The sequence below is a fragment of the Eleutherodactylus coqui genome, chromosome 4 (assembly GCF_035609145.1).
Source record: "Eleutherodactylus coqui strain aEleCoq1 chromosome 4, aEleCoq1.hap1, whole genome shotgun sequence".
NCBI lineage: Eukaryota > Metazoa > Chordata > Amphibia > Anura > Eleutherodactylidae > Eleutherodactylus > Eleutherodactylus coqui.
Window position 1 is genome coordinate 94,796,500 of NC_089840.1, and position 18,206 is coordinate 94,814,705.

The 18,206-nt window shown below is 48.8% G+C and overlaps 1 protein-coding gene across 1 annotated transcript in view; it reads left to right on the top strand.

Annotated features, from left to right (window-relative positions):
* The window catches only part of LOC136625577 (acetylserotonin O-methyltransferase-like), a 186,101-nt gene that overhangs the window by 137,277 nt on the left and 30,618 nt on the right, over nt 1-18,206 (top strand). The window contains exon 3 of the mRNA XM_066599878.1: nt 11,345-11,519. Within this exon, the coding sequence (XP_066455975.1) occupies nt 11,345-11,519 (175 nt within the window). The remainder of the gene's footprint in view (nt 1-11,344; nt 11,520-18,206) is intronic.

The window sequence follows — 18,206 nt, forward strand, 5'->3', positions numbered from 1 at the left end:
TCCCTGCGCAGCCTTCAGCTGCCTTCATGCCACACGCTGGCCTCATAGCCACACCACCCTCATGTCTATTTATAAGTGTGTCTGTCATGAGGAGGAACTGGAGGCACACACTGCACAGGGTTGGCAGAGCCAGGCAGTGACCCTCTTTAAAAGGGGCGGGGCGATAGCCCACAATGGTGTACAGAAGCAATGAGAACTCCAATCCTGTGCCACCTCCGTCAGGAGCTGCAAACAAGGGCATAGCAATGGGGAATCCATGTGCCACACAGTATTCATTCTGTCAAGGTGTCGCATAGCTCAATCCACACTGCAAGGGGAAAGCCTTCAGCGCTCTGCCCCCTACCCAAGTCAGTCAGTGCCTTTGTGCCAGACAGGTCAAACACTGCAATGGGAACTAAGTTTGCACCAACAGCATACGTGGGTCCTGGGAAACCCAAGACCTGAACCAAAAATTGATCTAAGCGGCCAAACATGGCAGACTTGCACCGCGCCCACGACATAGGCCTCGGCTCACAGATTCAGCAATCCTAGGCTGGAAGCGGACTTTTACTGCACCCAGGACATAGGCCTCTGCACAAACCCTCAGCAATCGCGTGCCTACAGGGGACTCCTATGCTAGCATAGCTGTGCACGTCTCATTAGCGCTGTATTGATCCTGTAGTTTGTCCCAATGCAGTGCCCCGGATAGTAGAGCTAATGTCAGATTAAATACAGCTGGGCTTTGGCCCACACTGCATGCCCCAGTCAGACCGGGGTTCTTTATAAGTAGACACAGGCAGGTACAACTCGTGTGGACCGATAGCATGGGTGGGTCCCAGGAAGCCATCAGCGGTACATAAATAAATCCCATTGCATTGCCCAGCACAGCTGAGGTAACGTCAGATTAAATGCAGGTGGGCTTCGGCCCAAACTGCATGCCCCAGTCTGACCAGGGTTTTTAATACATAGTCACAGGCAGGTACAAATCCCTAATGTGACGTCCATGTGGACCCAAAGCATGGGTGGCTCCCTGGAACCCACCGGCGGTACATAAACAAATCCCATTGCAGTGCCCTGGACAGCAGAGCTAACGTCACATACAATACAGGTGGGCTTCGGCCCACAGTGCATGCCCCAGTCAGACTGGTAATATGTACCTTAACAGTAACCGCGTTGGTGGGAATGTGGTGGCGACTGCGGACCTAGTAGCGTGGTTTTATTTAGTTGGTTTTCGGAATGTGGCCAGGATTAAGTGGGCTGTGGTGGGGGGATGGTGGGGGGGCTCTCTTGTTGTGTCGTTAAAGGTGAAATTCTTGGACTGCCACCAGACGGACCAATGCAAAGGCATTTGCCAAGAATGTTTTCATTGTTGGAAGAGGAGGAGGGGGATGTTTTTGAGGCACTACGTGTCCTCTCCACGTGTCCGTGGTTATATGCACCTTAACAGTAACCGCGTTGGTGGGAAATGGCCTCGCCACCATCATGTCTTTGGGAAGCCTCCGTTTCCACACCCCAGTGACATAGCATTAGCAGCGGTATAGGCAGAGTCCAGAATTAGTAACATTTCAGCGGTAGCATTAGGGACAGGCCCCAGTAACATATCACTAGCAGCAGTATAGGGGGAGCACAGTTTTAGTTCCATTTCAGTAATAGTAGCAGTCTAGACAGGCCCCAGTAACATTCCCATTGCAGCAGTTTAGGGAGATAACAGTCTCTTTCACATTTCAGTAGTTGCAGTATAGACAAGACCCCAGTTACATTTATGTAGCAAAAGTGTAGGCCAACCCCACACACCTTGCTGTAGCATGAGTGCAGGCGAAGCCCATAAAAATTAATTGAATTACACTGTAGGCGAGGGCCCAAAAAAATTGGTGTACTAATGTACCTCAGAAAAATTGCCCATGCCCAACCAAGAGGGCAGGTGAAACCAATTAATCGCTTTGGTTACTGTGGCTTAATTTATAACTAGGCCTGGAGGCAGCCCAGTTAAAATAAAAAAATTGGTTGAGGTGAAAGTTTCAACGCTTTAATGAGCATTGAAACGTCTAAAAATTGTTTAGAAAAATTATATGACTGAGCCTTGTGGGCCTAAGAAAAATTGCCCGTTCGGCGTGATTACGTGAGGTTTCAGGAGGAGGAGGAGGATGAATATAATACACAGATTGATGTAGCTAAAAGGTCCCCATTTTTTATGGTGATAGAGAACGATGCTTCCATCCGTGGGTGCAGCCTACGTATTGTTTAGGTACCGCTGCGGTCTGCTGGTGGAGAAGAAAAGTCTGGGGAAATCCAGGCTTTGTTCATCTTGATGAGTGTAAGCCTGTCGGCACTGTCAGTTGACAGGCGGGTACGCTTATCCGTGATGATTCCCCCAGCCGCACTAAACACCCTCTCTGACAAGATGCTAGCCGCAGAACAAGCAAGCACCTCCAGGGCATACAGCGCGAGTTCAGGCCACGTGTCCAGCTTTGACACCCAGTAGTTGTAGGGAGCAGAGGCGTCACGGAGGACGGTCGTGCGATCGGCTACGTACTCCCTCACCATCCTTTTACAGTGCTCCCGCCGACTCAGCCTTGACTGGGGAGCGGTGACAGTCTTGCTGGGGAGCCAGAAAGCTGTCAAAGGCCTTAGAGTGTTCCCCTGCCTGTGCTGTACATGCTGCCTGATCTCCGCGCCTCCACTGCTACCTGGCCCTCAGAACTGCGCCTTCTGCCACTAGCACTGTCGGATGGGAATTTTACCATCAGTTTGTCCGCCAGGGTCCTGTGGTATAGCATCACTCTCGAACCCCTTTCCTCTTCGGGTATGAGAGTGGAAAGGTTCTCCTTATACCGTGGGTCGAGCAGTGTGCACACCCAGTAATCCGTAGTGGCCAGAATGCGTGTAACGCGAGGGTCACGAGAAAGGCATCCTAACATGAAGTCAGCCATGTGTGCCAGGGTACCTGTACGCAACACATGGCTGTCCTCACTAGGAAGATCACTTTCAGGATCCTCCTCCTCCTCCTCCGGCCATACACGCTGAGAGGATGACAGGCAAGCAGCAAGGGTACCCTCAGCAGTGGGCCAAGCTGTCTCTGCCTCCTCCTCCTCATGCTCCTCCCCCTCCTCCTCCTCAACGCGCTAAGATATAGACATGAGGGTGCTCTGACTATCCAGCGACATGCTGTCTTCCCCCGCCTCCGTTTTCGAGCGCAAAGCGTCTGCCTTTATGATTTGCAGGGAACTTCTCAAGAGGCATAGCAGAGGAATGGTGACGCTAATGATTGCAGCATCCCCGCTCACCATCTGGGTAGACTCCTCAAAGTTTCCAAGGACCTGGCAGATGGCTGCCAACCAGGCCCACTCTTCTGTAAAGAATTGAGGAGGCTGACTCCCACTACGCCACCCATGTTGGAGTTGGTATTCTACTATAACTCTACGCTGCTCATAGAGCCTGGCCAACATGTGGTGCGTAGAGTTCCACCGTGTGGGCACGTCGCACAGCAGTCGGTGCACTGGCAGATTAAACCGATGTTGCAGGGTGGCTGCATCCGTGTTGGACTTGCGGAAATGTGCGCTGACCCGGCGCACCTTTCCGAGCAGGTCTGACAAGCATGGGTAGCTTTTCAGAAACCGCTGAACCACCAAATTAAAGACGTGGGCCAGGCATGGCACGTGCGTGAGGCTGCCGAGCTGCAGAGCCGCCACCAGGTTACGGCCGTTGTTACACACGACCATGCCCGGTTGGAGGCTCAGCGGCGAAAGCCAGCGGTCGGTCTGCTCTGTCAGACCCTGCAGCAGTTCGTGGGCCGTGTGCCTCTTCTCTCCTAAGCTGAGTAGTTTCAGCACGGCCTGCTGGCGCTTGGCCACCGCTGTGCTGCCACGCCGCGCGACACCGACTGCTGGCGACGTGCTGCTGCGGACACATCTTGATTGCGAGACAGAGGTTGCGTAGGAGGAGGGTGGTTTAGTGGAGGAAGCATACACTGCCGCAGATACCAGCACCAAGCTAGGGCCTGCAATTCTGGGGGTGGGTAGGATGTGAGCGGTCCCAGGCTCTGACTCGGTCCCAGCCTCCACTAAATTCACCCAATGTGCCCTCAGGGAGATAGTGGCCCTGCCCGCCTGTGCTTGTCCACGTGTCCGTTGTTAAGTGGACCTTGCCAGTAACTGCGTTGGTGAGGGCGCGTACAATGTTGCGGGAGACATGGTCGTGCAGGCCTGGGACGGCACATCGGGAAAAGTAGTGGCGACTGGGAACCGAGTAGCGCGGGGCCGCCGCCGCCATCATGTTTTTGAAAGCCTCCATTTCAACAAGGCTATACGGCAGCATCTCCAGGCTGATAAATTTGGCTATGTGCACGTTTAACGCTTGAGCGTGCGGGTGCATCGCGGCGTACTTGCGCTTGCGCTGAAACAGTTGGGCTAGCAACGGCTGGACGCTGTGCTGAGAGACCTTGCTGGATGGGGCCGAGGACAGCGGAGGTGAGCATGTGGGTTCAGGCCGGGAGATGGTCGTGCCTGTGTCCTGAGAGGGGGGTTGGATCTCAGTGGCAGGTTGGGGCACAAGGGGAGAGGTAATGGTGCAAACCGGAGGCGGTGAACGGCCTTCGTCCCACCTTGTGGAGTGCTTGGCCATCATATGCCTGCGCATGCTGGTGGTGGTGAGGCTTGTGGTGGTGGCTCCCCGGCTGATCTTGGCGCGACAAAGGTTGCACACCACAGTTTGTCAGTCGTCTGCACTCTCAGTGAAAAACTGCCACACCTTTGAGCACCTTGGCCTCTGCAGGGTGGCATGGCGCGAGGGGGCGCTTTGGGAAACAGTTGGTGGATTATTCGGTCTGGCCCTGCCTCTACCCCTGGCCACCGCACTGCCTCTTCCAACCTGACCTGCTGCTGCACTTGCCTTCCCCTCTGAAGACCTGTCCTTAGTAGGCTTAGCAAACCAGGTGGGGTCAGTCACCTCATCGTCCAGCTGCTCTTCCTCCGAATCCTCTGTGCGCTCCTCCCTCGGACTTACTGAAATTACTACTACCTGAGTGATAGACAACTGTGTCTCATCGTCATCGTCCTCCTCACCCACTGAAAGCTCTTGAGACCGTTGCCGGAAGTCCCCAGCCTCATCCCCCGGACCCCGGGAACTTTCCAAAGGTTGGGCATCGGTCACAACAAACTCCTCCGGTGGGAGAGGAACCATTGCTGCCCAATCCCGGCAAGGGCCCGAGAACAGTTCCTGGGAGTCTGCCTGCTCCTCAGAATGTGTCACTGTAATGGAGTGAGGAGGTAGGAGGAGCAGCAGCCAGAGGATTCAGAGTTGCAGCAGTGGACGGCGTAGAACTCTGGGTGGTTGATAGATTGCTGGATGCCCTTTCTGCAATCCACAACAGGACCTGCTCACACTGCTCAGTTTCTAATAAAGGACTACCGCGTGGACCCATTAATTGTGAGATGAATGTGGGGACCCCAGAAACTGTCCTCTCTCTCCTAATCCCGCAGCAGTCGGCTGCGATACACCTGGACCAGGAGCTCGGCCTGTACCCACACCCTGACTTGGGCCTCCGCGTCTTTGCCCCCATCCACGTCCTCTAGGCCTACCCCTACCCCTCAGCATGGTGTATTACCAGTAGTGCAGAAACAGAACGCTGTAATTAAATGTGCCACTTATTGGCCTGTGGTTGGAGGCTGACTTCGCGTATGGAATGCACAGCAGAGCCAGGAAACAATTATGCGCAAGGCTGGGTATTAATCATCGACTATTACCCCCAGCAGACACACAGTAAACTGAAGACAGTCACAAGCAGGCCAAATATACTATATATTATAGTATAGTATTTTTCCACTTTTTGGGAAAAAGCCCACTGCCTATATAGCCAGTATACCTCTTTCCCTGCCTCACCAGTACTGCCCCTATACTCTGTAAAATGACTGCAGACTGAGGACGCTATGGTCTGCACGCCCGATATACAAAAAAAAAAAAATTGTGCAACACTGCTAAAAGCAGCCTCAACAGTACTGCACACGGTCAGATGTGGCCCTAAGAAGGACCGTTGGGGTTCTTGAAGACGAATATAGCAGCTACAGCAAGACAGCACTTTCCCTGATCTCTCTCAGCATGCATCTGTGGCGAGCCGCGGGCAGGGCAGATTTAAATACTCGGGTGTCATCTGATCTCCCCAGCCACTCACTGCAGGGGGGTGGGATAGGGTTGGAATGTCACAGGAGGAAGTTGTAATGCCTTCCCTGTGTTTCTATTGGCCAGAAAAGAGCGCAAATTTCTCAGGGAACGAAATGTAATGGAGTCAAGCACCGCGTGGTGCTCGTCTCGAGTAACGAGCATCTCGAACACACTAATACTCGAACGAGTATCAAGCTTGGACGAGTATGTTCGCTCATCTCTAATAATAACTAGAGATGAGCGAACGTACTCGTTCGAGATGCTCGCTACTCGAGACGAGTACCACGCGATGTTCGAGTTACTTTCATCTCGGAGACGTTAGCGCGCTTTTCTGGCCAATAGAAAGACAGGGAAGGCATTACAACTTCCCCCTGCGATGTTCAAGCCCTATACCACCCCCCACCCCCCGCAGTGAGTGGCTGGCGAGATCAGGTGTCACCCGAGTATGTAAATCGGCCCCTTCCGCGGCTCGCCACAGATGCATTCTGACAGAGATCAGGGTCAGTGCTGCTGGTGCCGGAGCTGCTATAGGGAGAGCGTTAGGGGTTATTTTAGGCTTCAAGAACCCCAACGGTCCTTCTTAGGGCCACAACTAACAGTGTGCAGTAGTGTGGAGGCTGCTTTTTGCAGTGTTGCGCTTTTTTTTTTTTTTTTTTTTTTTTTTTTTTTTTTTGTGTATCGGCCGTGCAGAGCATTGCGTCCTGCAGTAATTTTACATTGTCCAGGGCCAGTAGTGGTGAGGCAGGGACAGAAGACATATTTAGTGTACATAGGCAGTGGGCCTTTCCAAAAACATTTGGGGAAAAAAAATCTATTTGGGCTGCCTGTGACCGTCCTCAGTGTACTGGGTCTCTGCTGGGGGTAGTTGTCCTAATTCATACGCAGCCAGCTAAGTGTTACAGCAGGCTTGCGCAAAATTCTTTCCTGCCTCTGCTGTGCGTTCCGTAAGGTAAGTCAGCCTCCAACCACAGGCCAATAAGCGGCACATTTAATTACAGCGTTCTGTTTCTGCACTACTGGTAATACACCATGCTGAGGGGTAGGGGTAGGCCTAGAGGACGTGGACGCGGGCAAGGACACGGAGGCCCAAGTCAGGGTGTGGGCACAGGCCGAGCCAGTGCGGTGGCCAGGGGTAGAGGCAGGGCCAGACCGAATAATCCACCAACTGTTTCCCAAAGCGCCCCCTCGCGCCATGCCACCCTGCAGAGGCCAAGGTGCTCAAAGGTGTGGCAGTTTTTCGCAGACGCCTGACGACCGACGAACAGTGGTGTGCAACCTTTGTCGCGACAAGATCAGCTGGGGAGCCACCACCACCAGCATGCGCAGGCATATGATGGCCAAGCACCCCACAATGTGGGACGAAGGCCGTTCACCGCCTCCGGTTTGCACCACTGCCTCTCCCCCTGTGCCCCAACCTGCCACTGAGATCCAACCCCCCTGAGGACACAGGCACTAGCGCAACTGTTTGAGCGCAAGTACGCCGCCACGCACCCGCATGCTCAAGCGTTAAACGTGCACATAGCCAAATTTATCAGCCTGGAGATGCTGCCGTATAGGCTTGTGGAAACGGAGGCTTTCAAAAGCATGATGGCGGATGCCCCGCGCTACTCGGTTCCCAGTCGCCACTACTTTTCCCGATGTGCCGTCTCAGCCCTGCATGACCACGTCTCCCGCAACATTGTACGCGCCCTCACCAACGCAGTTACTGCCAAGGTCCACTTAACAACCGACACGTGGACAAGCACCGGCGGGCAGGGCCACTATATCTCCCTGACGGCACATTGGGTCAATTTAGTGGAGGCTGGGACCGAGTCAGAGCCTGGGACCGCTCAGGTCCTACCCACCCCCAGAATTGCGGGCCCCAGCTCGGTGCTGGTATCTGCGGCGGTGTATGCTTCCTCCGCTAAACCACCCTCCTCCTCCTACGCAACCTCTGTCTCGCAATCAAGATGTGTCAGCAGCAGCATGCCGCCAGCAGTCGGTGCCGCGCGGCGTGGCAGCACAGCGGTGGGCAAGCGTCAGCAGGCCGTGCAGAAACTACTCAGCTTAGGAGAGAAGAGGCCCACAGCCCACAAACTGCTGCAGGGTCTGACAGAGCAGACCGACCGCTGGCTTTCGCCGCTGAGCCTCCAACCGGGCATGGTCGTGTGTGACAACGGCCGTAACCTGGTGGCGGCTCTGCAGCTTGGCAGCCTCACGCACGTGCCATGCCTGGCCCATGTCTTTAATTTGGTGGTTCAGTGCTTTCTGAAAAGCTACCCACACTTGTCAGACCTGCTCGGAAAGGTGCGCCAGGTCAGCGCACATTTCCGCAAGTCCAAGACGGATGCTGCCACCCAGCGGACCCTGCAACATCGGTTTCATCTGCCAGTGCACCGACTGCTGTGCGACGTGCCCACACGGTGGAACTCTACGCTCCACATGTTGACCAGGCTCTATGAGCAGCGTAGAGCTATAGTGGAATACCAACTCCAACATGGGCGGCGTAGTGGGAGTCAGCCTCCTCAATTCTTTACAGAAGAGTGGGCCTGGTTGGCAGCCATCTGCCAGGTCCTTGGAAACTTTGAGGAGTCTACCCAGATGGTGAGCGGGGATGCTGCAATCATTAGCATCACCATTCCTCTGCTATGCCTCTTGAGAAGTTCCCTGCAAAGCATAAAGGCAGATGCTTTGCGCTTGGAAATGGAGGCGGCGGAAGACAGCATGTCGCTGGATAGTCAGAGCACCCTCATGTCTATATCTCTGCGTGTTGAGAAGGAGGGGAAGTAGCATGAGGAGGAGGGGGAAGAGACAGCTTGGCCCACTGTTGAGGGTACCCCTGCTGCTTGCCTGTCATCCTTTCAGCGTGTATGGCCGGAGGAGGAGGATCCTGAAAGTGATCTTCCTAGTGAGGACAGCCATGTGTTGCGTACAGGTACCCTGGCACACATGGCTGACTTCATGTTAGGATGCTTTTCTCGAGACCCTCGCGTTACACGCATTCTGGCCACTACGGATTACTGGGTGTACATACTGCTCCACCCACGGTATAAGTAGAACCTTTCCACTCTTATATCCGAAGAGGAAAGGGGTTCAAGAGTGATGCTATACCACAGGCCCCTGGCAGACAAACTGATGGTAACATTCCCATCCGAGAGCGCTAGTGGCAGAAGGTGCAGTTCCGAGGGCCAGGTAGCAGTGGAGGCGCGGAGATCAGGCAGCATGTACAGCGCAGGCAGGGGAACATTCTCCAAGGCCCTTGACAGCTTTATGGCTCCCCAGCAACACTGTCACCGCTCCCCAGTCAAGGCTGAGTTGGCGGGAGCACTCTAAAAGGATGATGAGGGAGTACGTAGCCGATCGCACGACCGTCCTCGGTGACGCCTCTGCCCCCTACAACTACTGGATGTCGAAGCTGGACACGTGGCCTGAACTCGCGCTGTATGCCCTGGAGGTGCTTGCTTGTCCTGCGGCTAGCGTCTTGTCAGAGAGGGTGTTTAGTGCGGCTGGGGGAATGATCACGGATAAGCGTACCCGCCTGTCAACCGACAGTGCCGACAGGCTTACACTCATCAAGATGAACAAAGCCTGGATTTCCCCTGATTTCTCTTCTCCACCAGCGGACAGCAGCGATACCTAAGCAATACATAGGCTGCACCCGCGGATGGAAGCATCGTTCTCTATCACCATCAAAAACAGGGACCTTTTTGCTTCATCAATCTGTGTATTCTATTCATCCTCCTCCTCCTGAAACCTGACGTAATCACGCCGAACGGGCAATTTTTCTTAGGCCCACAAGGCTCAGTCATATAATTTTTGTTAACAATTTTTATACGTTTCAATGCTCATTAAAGCGTTGAAACTTGCACCTGAACCAATTTTTATTTTAACTGGGCTGCCTCCAGGCCTAGTTACCAATTAAGCCACATTAACCAAAGCGATTAATGAGTTTCACCTGCCCTCTCGGTTGGGCATGGGCAATTTTTCTGAGGTACATTAGCACTGTTGGTACACCAATTTTTTGGGGCCCTCGCCTACAGTGTAATCCAATTAATTTTTTGCCCACCTGCATTAAAGCTGACGTTACATCAGCTGTGATATGCAATGGGATATATTTATGTACCGCCGATGGCTTCCTGGCACCCACCCATGCTGTGGGTCCACAGGGAGTTGTAACTGCATGTGTCCACTTCTAAAGAACCCCAGTCTGACTGGGGCATGCAGTGTGGGCCGAAGCCCACCTGCATTTAATCGGACGTTACCTCAGCTGTGATGGGCACTGCAATGGGGTACATTTATGTACAGCCGGTGGGTTCCAGGGAGCCACCCATGCTGTGGGTGCACACGGAATTCCCATTGCGGAGTTGTACCTGCCTGTGACTATTTATAAAAAAACCGCGGTCTGACTGGGGCATGCAGACACCTTGACAGAATTAATAGTGTGTGGCACATAGGTTCCCCATTGCTATGCCCACGTGTGCAGCTCCTGATGGCGGTGGCACAGGATTCTATTTCTCATTGCTTCTGTACAGCATTGTGGGCTATCGTCCTGCCCCTTTTAAAGAGGGTCGCTGCCTAGCCGTGCCAATCCTCTGCAGTGTGTGCCTGCGGTTCCTCATGGCAGACGCACTTATAAATAGACATGAGGGTGGTGTGGCGTGAGTGCAGCTGAAGGCTGCGCAGGGACACTTTGGTGTGTGCTGTGGACACTGGGTCGTGAGGGGGGGGGGGGCGGTTGGGCAGCATGTAACACAGGAGAAGTGGCAGTGGAGTGTCATGCAGGCAGTGATTGTGCTTTGTTGGAGGTAGTGTGGTGCTTAGCTAAGGTATGCATTGCTAATGAGGGCTTTTCAGAAGTAAGTTGTTGGGAGGGGGGGGGGGCACTCTTGCCGCTATTGTGGCCTAATAGTGGGAACTTGAGATGCAGCCCAACATGTAGCCCCTCACCTGCCCTATCTGTTGCTGTGTCGTTCCCATCACTTTCTTGAATTGCCCAGATTTTCACAAATGAAAACCTTAGCGGAGCATAGGTCCCATACAAAAATGCTCGGGTCGCCCATTGACTTCAATGGGGTTCGTTACTCGAAACGAACCCTCGAGCATTGCGATTAATTTCGTCCCGAGTAACGAGCACCCGAGCATTTTGGTGCTCGCTCATCTCTAATAATAACCCTACACCTTATTACAGGTAGTAAAGAGTCTGAAGCAGTTTGTTGCTTTTCCCTTGTAGATCATGTTTACCGCCTGTGAACTGGGAGTCTTTGACTTGCTCCATGAACTAGAGGAACCGGCTTCAGCAGCGACCATTGCTACACGCCTGAATACCAGTATAGATGGGATGGAGCGCTTGCTTAATGCCTGTGTTGGACTGAAACTTTTGAAGGTTGACTTTATAAATGATGAAGGTAACTTAATTTCAAGAATCGAGTTAATTGGAGTCTATAGTTTAGGGTAGAAATATATGAGTTTGATATCACATGTAAGGTTGTCTGCAAGGTTGTGAACAGCATATGTGATAATTACACTTAGTTTATAGCTTTTGCTGCAGTACCATCAGATGATCCAACATAACTCCCCCTCCCCCAACAGTCACATTAAAATTAGAAAAGTCCTCCAAAAAATGTCACGTTTATTGTAGATTTTGAATGTCATGTTAATATATTAGATGCAGAACTCGGTCTCCTTGAATGCATTTAGTGACATGACTAATTTTAACCTTAAACACCAGTAAATTGTATCCACTTCTGTGTTCCAGCAATCATAACTTTTTTATTTTCAGTGTAGCTGTGAGCTCTTGTATGTTGCCGGCCGAGTTCTAGTTTTCAGAGAAACCAATTTTGGTTACATATAATGTATTGGATAAATTCTTTACTTTTTTTCGTTCAGTGTGGTAGAAATGTTACGTTTATTCTGCGGTTCATTACGATTATAATACCACCAAGTTTATATCGGTTTTATAATTTTAACCCTTATGGCCGCCTGCAGACGGCCGGGTCGGATCCCGCTGCGAGAATTCTCGCAGCAGAACCCGACCCGAGCCCCTGCAGGGACCAATACAGCGCTCACCTCTCCTGCAGCTCCGGCTCTTTGATGTGCCAGCTGCCGGCCAGCCGATGCATGCGCAGAGTGGAGCCGTCGGCTCGAGGGTGACATTGCTGTGTGGGCTTCTGCGAGACCCGCACAGAAAAAGAACATGCTGTGGCCATCTGCATAGAATTGCGTATGGTAATGCAATCCTTTGCAGGCAAGCCGGGGTTGTAATTCTGTGGGAAATTTCCGCCCATGTGCAGGGGACCTATGTGCAATATAATCACTTTGTGTGTTTGTTTTTTTTGCAAAAAATACTGTGTAGTACTTGTGTAGGAGGAAAAAATGTGTAACTTTTTTTCCTGTAAAAACCTTTAGATACCATGGTCAGCCATTACTGCAGCATCTGTGGGGCTAAGCTGTGTAGAAGAGCAATTGGATGAACAACTTCTCATCAGTTCACTGCTTTCTGAGAAAACTCCAATATGTGACAGTCGGAGCAAAAATGCTCTAAATGTGGAATAAATTCCCCTGTTCCTGTGACAGAGATACAGGGGAATCACAGATCTTCTCTGCTGCTGGCTGGTCCGCTGCTGCATCTCCTCACACACTGACTTAAAACTGACAGCAGTAGGTTCAGTATTCCCGCCCCACTTCAAACAGCTGTAACTCCAGTTCCTTAAAGGCTACTGATATTGTTTTGGTCTGCTTTTTAAACCCTGGCTCACCAAAACAGCAAAAGCATGTTGGTCACCTCTACAGAACTGGAGCCATAAACCACTGAAAATAGAACAGCTCTGTTAGGGCGCCCACCCACTGGCGTTTTTTTTTCACTGCGAAATTCGCAGGTTTTTTTTTTTTCTGCAGGGGGTCTATGGGACTTGTAATGTAAAGATCGCGCAACATCACGATTTACCGCGATATCGCGACTTTGCGCGATCGCGATTTTAGCTTTGCATGTCCCATAGCCCAAAGACCCCTGCAGAAAAAAAAAAACGCTGCGAATTTCGCAGTAAAAAAACGCTAGTGGGTGGGCACCCTAAGTCTAAGGGTGCCCACCCACTAGCGTTTTTTACTGCGAAATTCGCAGCGTTTTTTTTTCTGCAGGGGTCTTTGGGCTATGGGACATGCAAAGCTAAAATCGCGATATCGTGATTTTTACATTACAAGTCCCATAGACCCCCTGCAGGAAAAAAAAAACCTGCGAATTTTGCAGTGAAAAAAGACGCCAGTGGGTGGGCGCCCTTAAACTGTAATGTCTAGCCCAGAGCGGCAGGCCGGCGCAATGAAGATTATATTTTATAAAGCCTTAGGCACATTAAGTCAAACTATTAAAAAAATGGGGAAAGCTCCAAAGTGAAAAGGGCACAAGTGTTTTTCCATGTGCTAGTTTTGTCTGATTATGATATGAATGATACTTGCACGAGAAAAGAACCCATTAATTTCAGTTTGTTCACAGGGCTGGTTTTTCTAGAAATTTCTATTTTTGACCGATGCTGAATCAAGAATCACAAATTTTCTATGGAAGCGTGAAAAAAAAAATGCCTTGAATTTGCATACAAGTGTGATGCAATTTTTATCTTAACTATCGGTAGTACATGCAATTGTTTTTTCTACGCAAGGTAAAAGCGCACATTAAAAACACAATCACAGCAAAATACTGAGATATAGATCCAATTTTCTCTGATCCACATCACACTTGCCTAAGATGACTAAATGCCCGCTATATAACAAAGGCAGAGATTCTCCTACCTGCAGATCTCCCTGGTGCAGTCAGCAACCGTGATGAAAATACAGCTTGTCACACGCCAAACGACAACCCCACATGTGTCTTATCAAGTGGAGCAGACCCAAGATTCCCATCACAATGTATGTAGAAATAACCAGCTTGGACGTCTATCACTTGGAATATAGAATTATTTCAGTACATAATGCTATAATGTACCACCTACTGTAAATGATAAGAAACTGAGCTCTATGACATAAGGAGGTAAAATGTATTTCTGTAGGCTGCAGAAGTCCGAGGAGACTTCATATATTGTAATTCCCAGGAGGACACAATTACTTATACACAACATATCTGTGGCACAACTGCCTCTTAAAGGTGTTAATGAAAGATGAGATGAAAAAAGAGGGAGCCTAGCATGTCTATAAACCAATGTTTAGGTTTGGGAATTTAGTTTTATTTTCACCTCCCATATTCTATATTTGGGAGTGAGATTGATTCTTGACGAGTTTGATAGGGTGCAGCCAGTCCACGGAATGTCACATCTTCCAAGGAGGACATGCAAGTACATGGAATAAATGCAGGAAAAAGTGGTTGTAGGCACTCGATTCCCCTGTTTTTATTAAGAATTAATCCAACATGAATAAATAGACGTGTTTTGGGGCCGTTGCACCCCTTCCTCAGTATTTTAGCTGGGGACACAGAGCCAACATTGGTTTGTTCTCGTTGCAGAAGAGTGGAGCACTATAGGTGTTGTCTTCTATCACTTATAGTATATCCACTGAGATGTGGGTCCCAGAGGTAGGACGCATACCTATCATTATAATTACCCTACGTTCCCTCCCCTGGGTCACCTCCTCCTCCTGTCCAACATGGCCGTGATTATGCAAACTTGCCCTTCACTGTTTCCATAAATCCCATAGACATTAATGGGAGTTATGTAAACTGCGTTACAGAAACAGCAGAGTTTGCTGTTTACATAGCTCCCATACACTTCTACGGGAGTTACACAAACTAGGTAGAACGGTCAGTTTGCCTGTTTCCATAATCCTGGCCATCAGTCGCTGCAGAGAACAGAACTGTATTCCCGTCTTAGTGCTGTTTGGTGAGGTGGGAATACCTGTTTAAGGCCAGGAATACACCGATACTTCTTGTAACGCTACTGTTTGATAGTTAGTATTAAGTTACAACTACAGTCCAAATTAATACATTGAGTTGCATGTAATTTCGCAAACTGCAGCTGTCAATCGAGAGTTAAAATCAGTCAGTAGCACTACGAGACGTCTCAGTGTAGCCCTGGCCTAAAGAGTAAAGTTAATATTACACGAGCAGGACAGCTAGCAAATTACTGACCACTGCCGGACTGGACCTGCAAGCGAAGATGCAGCCCAGTAACTAGTGCTATGACGCAATTGTTGCCAGTGCTTGTGTGATAGCACTGTTAGGGCTCATTCACATGGGCGTTATTAAAATGCAAAATATGCGCTTCAAAAAATTAAAACCTATGGTTTCCTTCAAACGTACGTTTTTTTTTTTTTTGTTTTTTTTTAACGCCTAAGAAATCTCACTCCAAAAGATACAACATAGGCGCGTTATATCAATGAAGAAATTTCTACTGTCAAAAGATAGGTCTTGTCCTATTTTTTGACAGCAAAACACTGGAGGCGCCATAGACTCCTATCGAAAAAGGAGGGGGAGGGAGTTTTCAGTGGCTAGCACTGCTAAACAATGACAGGTGCCTCTAGTGAGGCATTTAAAGTAGTTCTGTCGACCGAGGAATTTGGGAGCTGCGGCGTCATTTTACTGCAAGATTCCACAGCCTGTTACCCCAAAAAATTCAGCAGTAGGCCTCCTCAGAGGTGCTTTCAAATGCAGCCTCAAAAGTGTAAATGCTACTCCAATATACAACACTGAAGGAAGGTTCAGGTCCTTATGGTTCAGAAAAATACCCAATTTCTTTTAAACAATTTTTTAAATTATGGATCAGCCCATGTAATCCACTGCATTGAATGTCCTTTTGGTCTCAAGCACATTGGCCGTACAACCAATGCCTTGAGAGCTAGAATAAGCAAGCATTGTTTTAACATTTTATTATAAACAGTGTGACAAAACATTTTCACAATTTCATGGCAAAGATTCCTCTCTTATAAGAAAAAACTAAAAAAAAAGGTTTGGTACCGTGTTGGCCAGTAGAACAAAGTGGGAATGTTTCCAGTGAGAGTAACCCTGTAGATATACTTTTTTTAATGACTAACAAAAATACATGATGTTATAGCAAGCTTTTGGATTTACTAAGGACCCTCAGGCTTAATAACACTGATTTGAAAGGGGCATATATATATATATATATATATATTAGTGTGTGTCTAAATACAAATCAGTTTAGTTTCATTAGGCCTAAGACTTTCTGAAAGCTTGCTATAACGCCACGTATTTTTGTTTCATTTCAAAAGGTATCATATCTACAAGATTACTTGGTTTCTCTCTCTTTTGAGAGTAACACCTTTGGAGTGAATATGTACAGGTTATTTATCACGTCTGAAAAGTGAAAAATGTTTTGGATATTCTGTCTAAAATACATTGACTCCTAACAGCCTGAATGAGCTCCTAATATATCTGGAATATATTTTTATATCTTTTTTTTTTTTTTTTATATCTTATATTATTATTGCTATTTCTTTTCATATGTTATCCTTTTTATTCCTTCTCAATTTTATTGTGATACTAGCTGATCTACCAGGCTTCACATGATTTAATTTGATACAGGTGTTACCTGTTGTTCGCACGGAAAATTTTATGAAGTCTTGGTTACTTTAGAGGAACTGAGGAATAAAATATGCGTACACGTAGAGGAGCATTAGATTCTCCTCAGACTGCATGTACCAATGTGCCACCCCCTCCAACTTTTCTCATATTTTACCCTTACCCTCCTTTTGATTCAAATTCAACCCCAGACTGAAGATTGCAGCCCCTTCTTAGCCTTAAAGGTGTGCTGAATCCCTGCAGTTTATGGCCCACTTCCTTATGTACAGCCTTTCAGTATATGCATAGAGGTCAGTTAGATTCTCCTCAGCATATACACACAGAGCTCAGCTATATTCTCCTCAATATATACACAGAGGTCAGTTATAATCTCCTCAATATATAACTTAGTGGGTCACTTACTTTTGCACTTAAACTGTCTTTTAATATTTTATGGCATTCCCACTTTTTTATGGCAATTCTGTTGTATTTATTATACCCTGACTGATTTCCATATTGATTGATAGTGTAGTTACATCGTTAGTATTGTGTTCTTAATATTTATTTAACATATCTTTTTTGGTGTGTATATATAAATCCTTATAAATTATATCCTGGCTTATTAATTAATTATCCTCAATTTCCATATTAAGTGCTAGTTTATATACAGGGGTGGACAAAAATATGGCAATACCATACAAAATGCATGGGATTTTAACCATTAACACTGATCTGTCCTTTTGAACCCTGTTTAGCTCAGAGCTTTCCCGCTAAATTTGTTTACTTCACCTCTTGCCCTGCTCTGGGGAGTTTTGGGAGCCAGCTGGTAACAGCAGCTGAGTGGCCCAAACCCCCTGACCAATGGAACCTTGTTGCTCAGGTAGATGTTCACTTCCACCTGGTAGCATTTGTGTCATATTACCTCCACTTAAAATTGGTCTTTACATGTATTGTTAAAATCCCATGCAGAATCGTATCCTAGAATGGTAGAGTTGGAAGGAGCCTCCAGGGTCATCGGGTCCAACCCCCCGCTCAGTGCAGAATTCACTAAATCATCCCTGACAGATATTTGTCCAGCCTTTGTTTGAACATTATAGAATCATAGAAACTTAAAAGGGTTGTCCCGCAGAAGCAAGTGCAGTTATGCACTTCTGTATGGCCATATTAATGCACTTTGTAATATACATCATGCATTAAATATTGGCCATACAGAAGTTATACACTTACCCCCTCCCGGTGCTGGCGTCCCCGTCTCCATGGCAACGAACAAACTTCTTCTCTGGTCGCCGGAACAGTCGCGCTTGCGCAGAGAGGAATCCTCTTCTGGATGGGCTCATGAGCTGCATCTTGGCTCCTCCCCCTTCTCAGCATCATCACATAGCTCCACCCCATCACGTGGTGCCGATCAGCCAATGAGGTGGCTGTAATCGTCAGTGGAGCTCAGACTGGAGAAGAACATCCACGGTGCACCATGGGAGAAGACCAGCGGTGCACCTTGGGAAATGATGGCAGCCATCTTAGAAGAAGATTTTTTATAACTTCATGAAACAGCTTCATGGTGAGTAGAAATGCTCTAAAAAAACGATTTACATGTGTA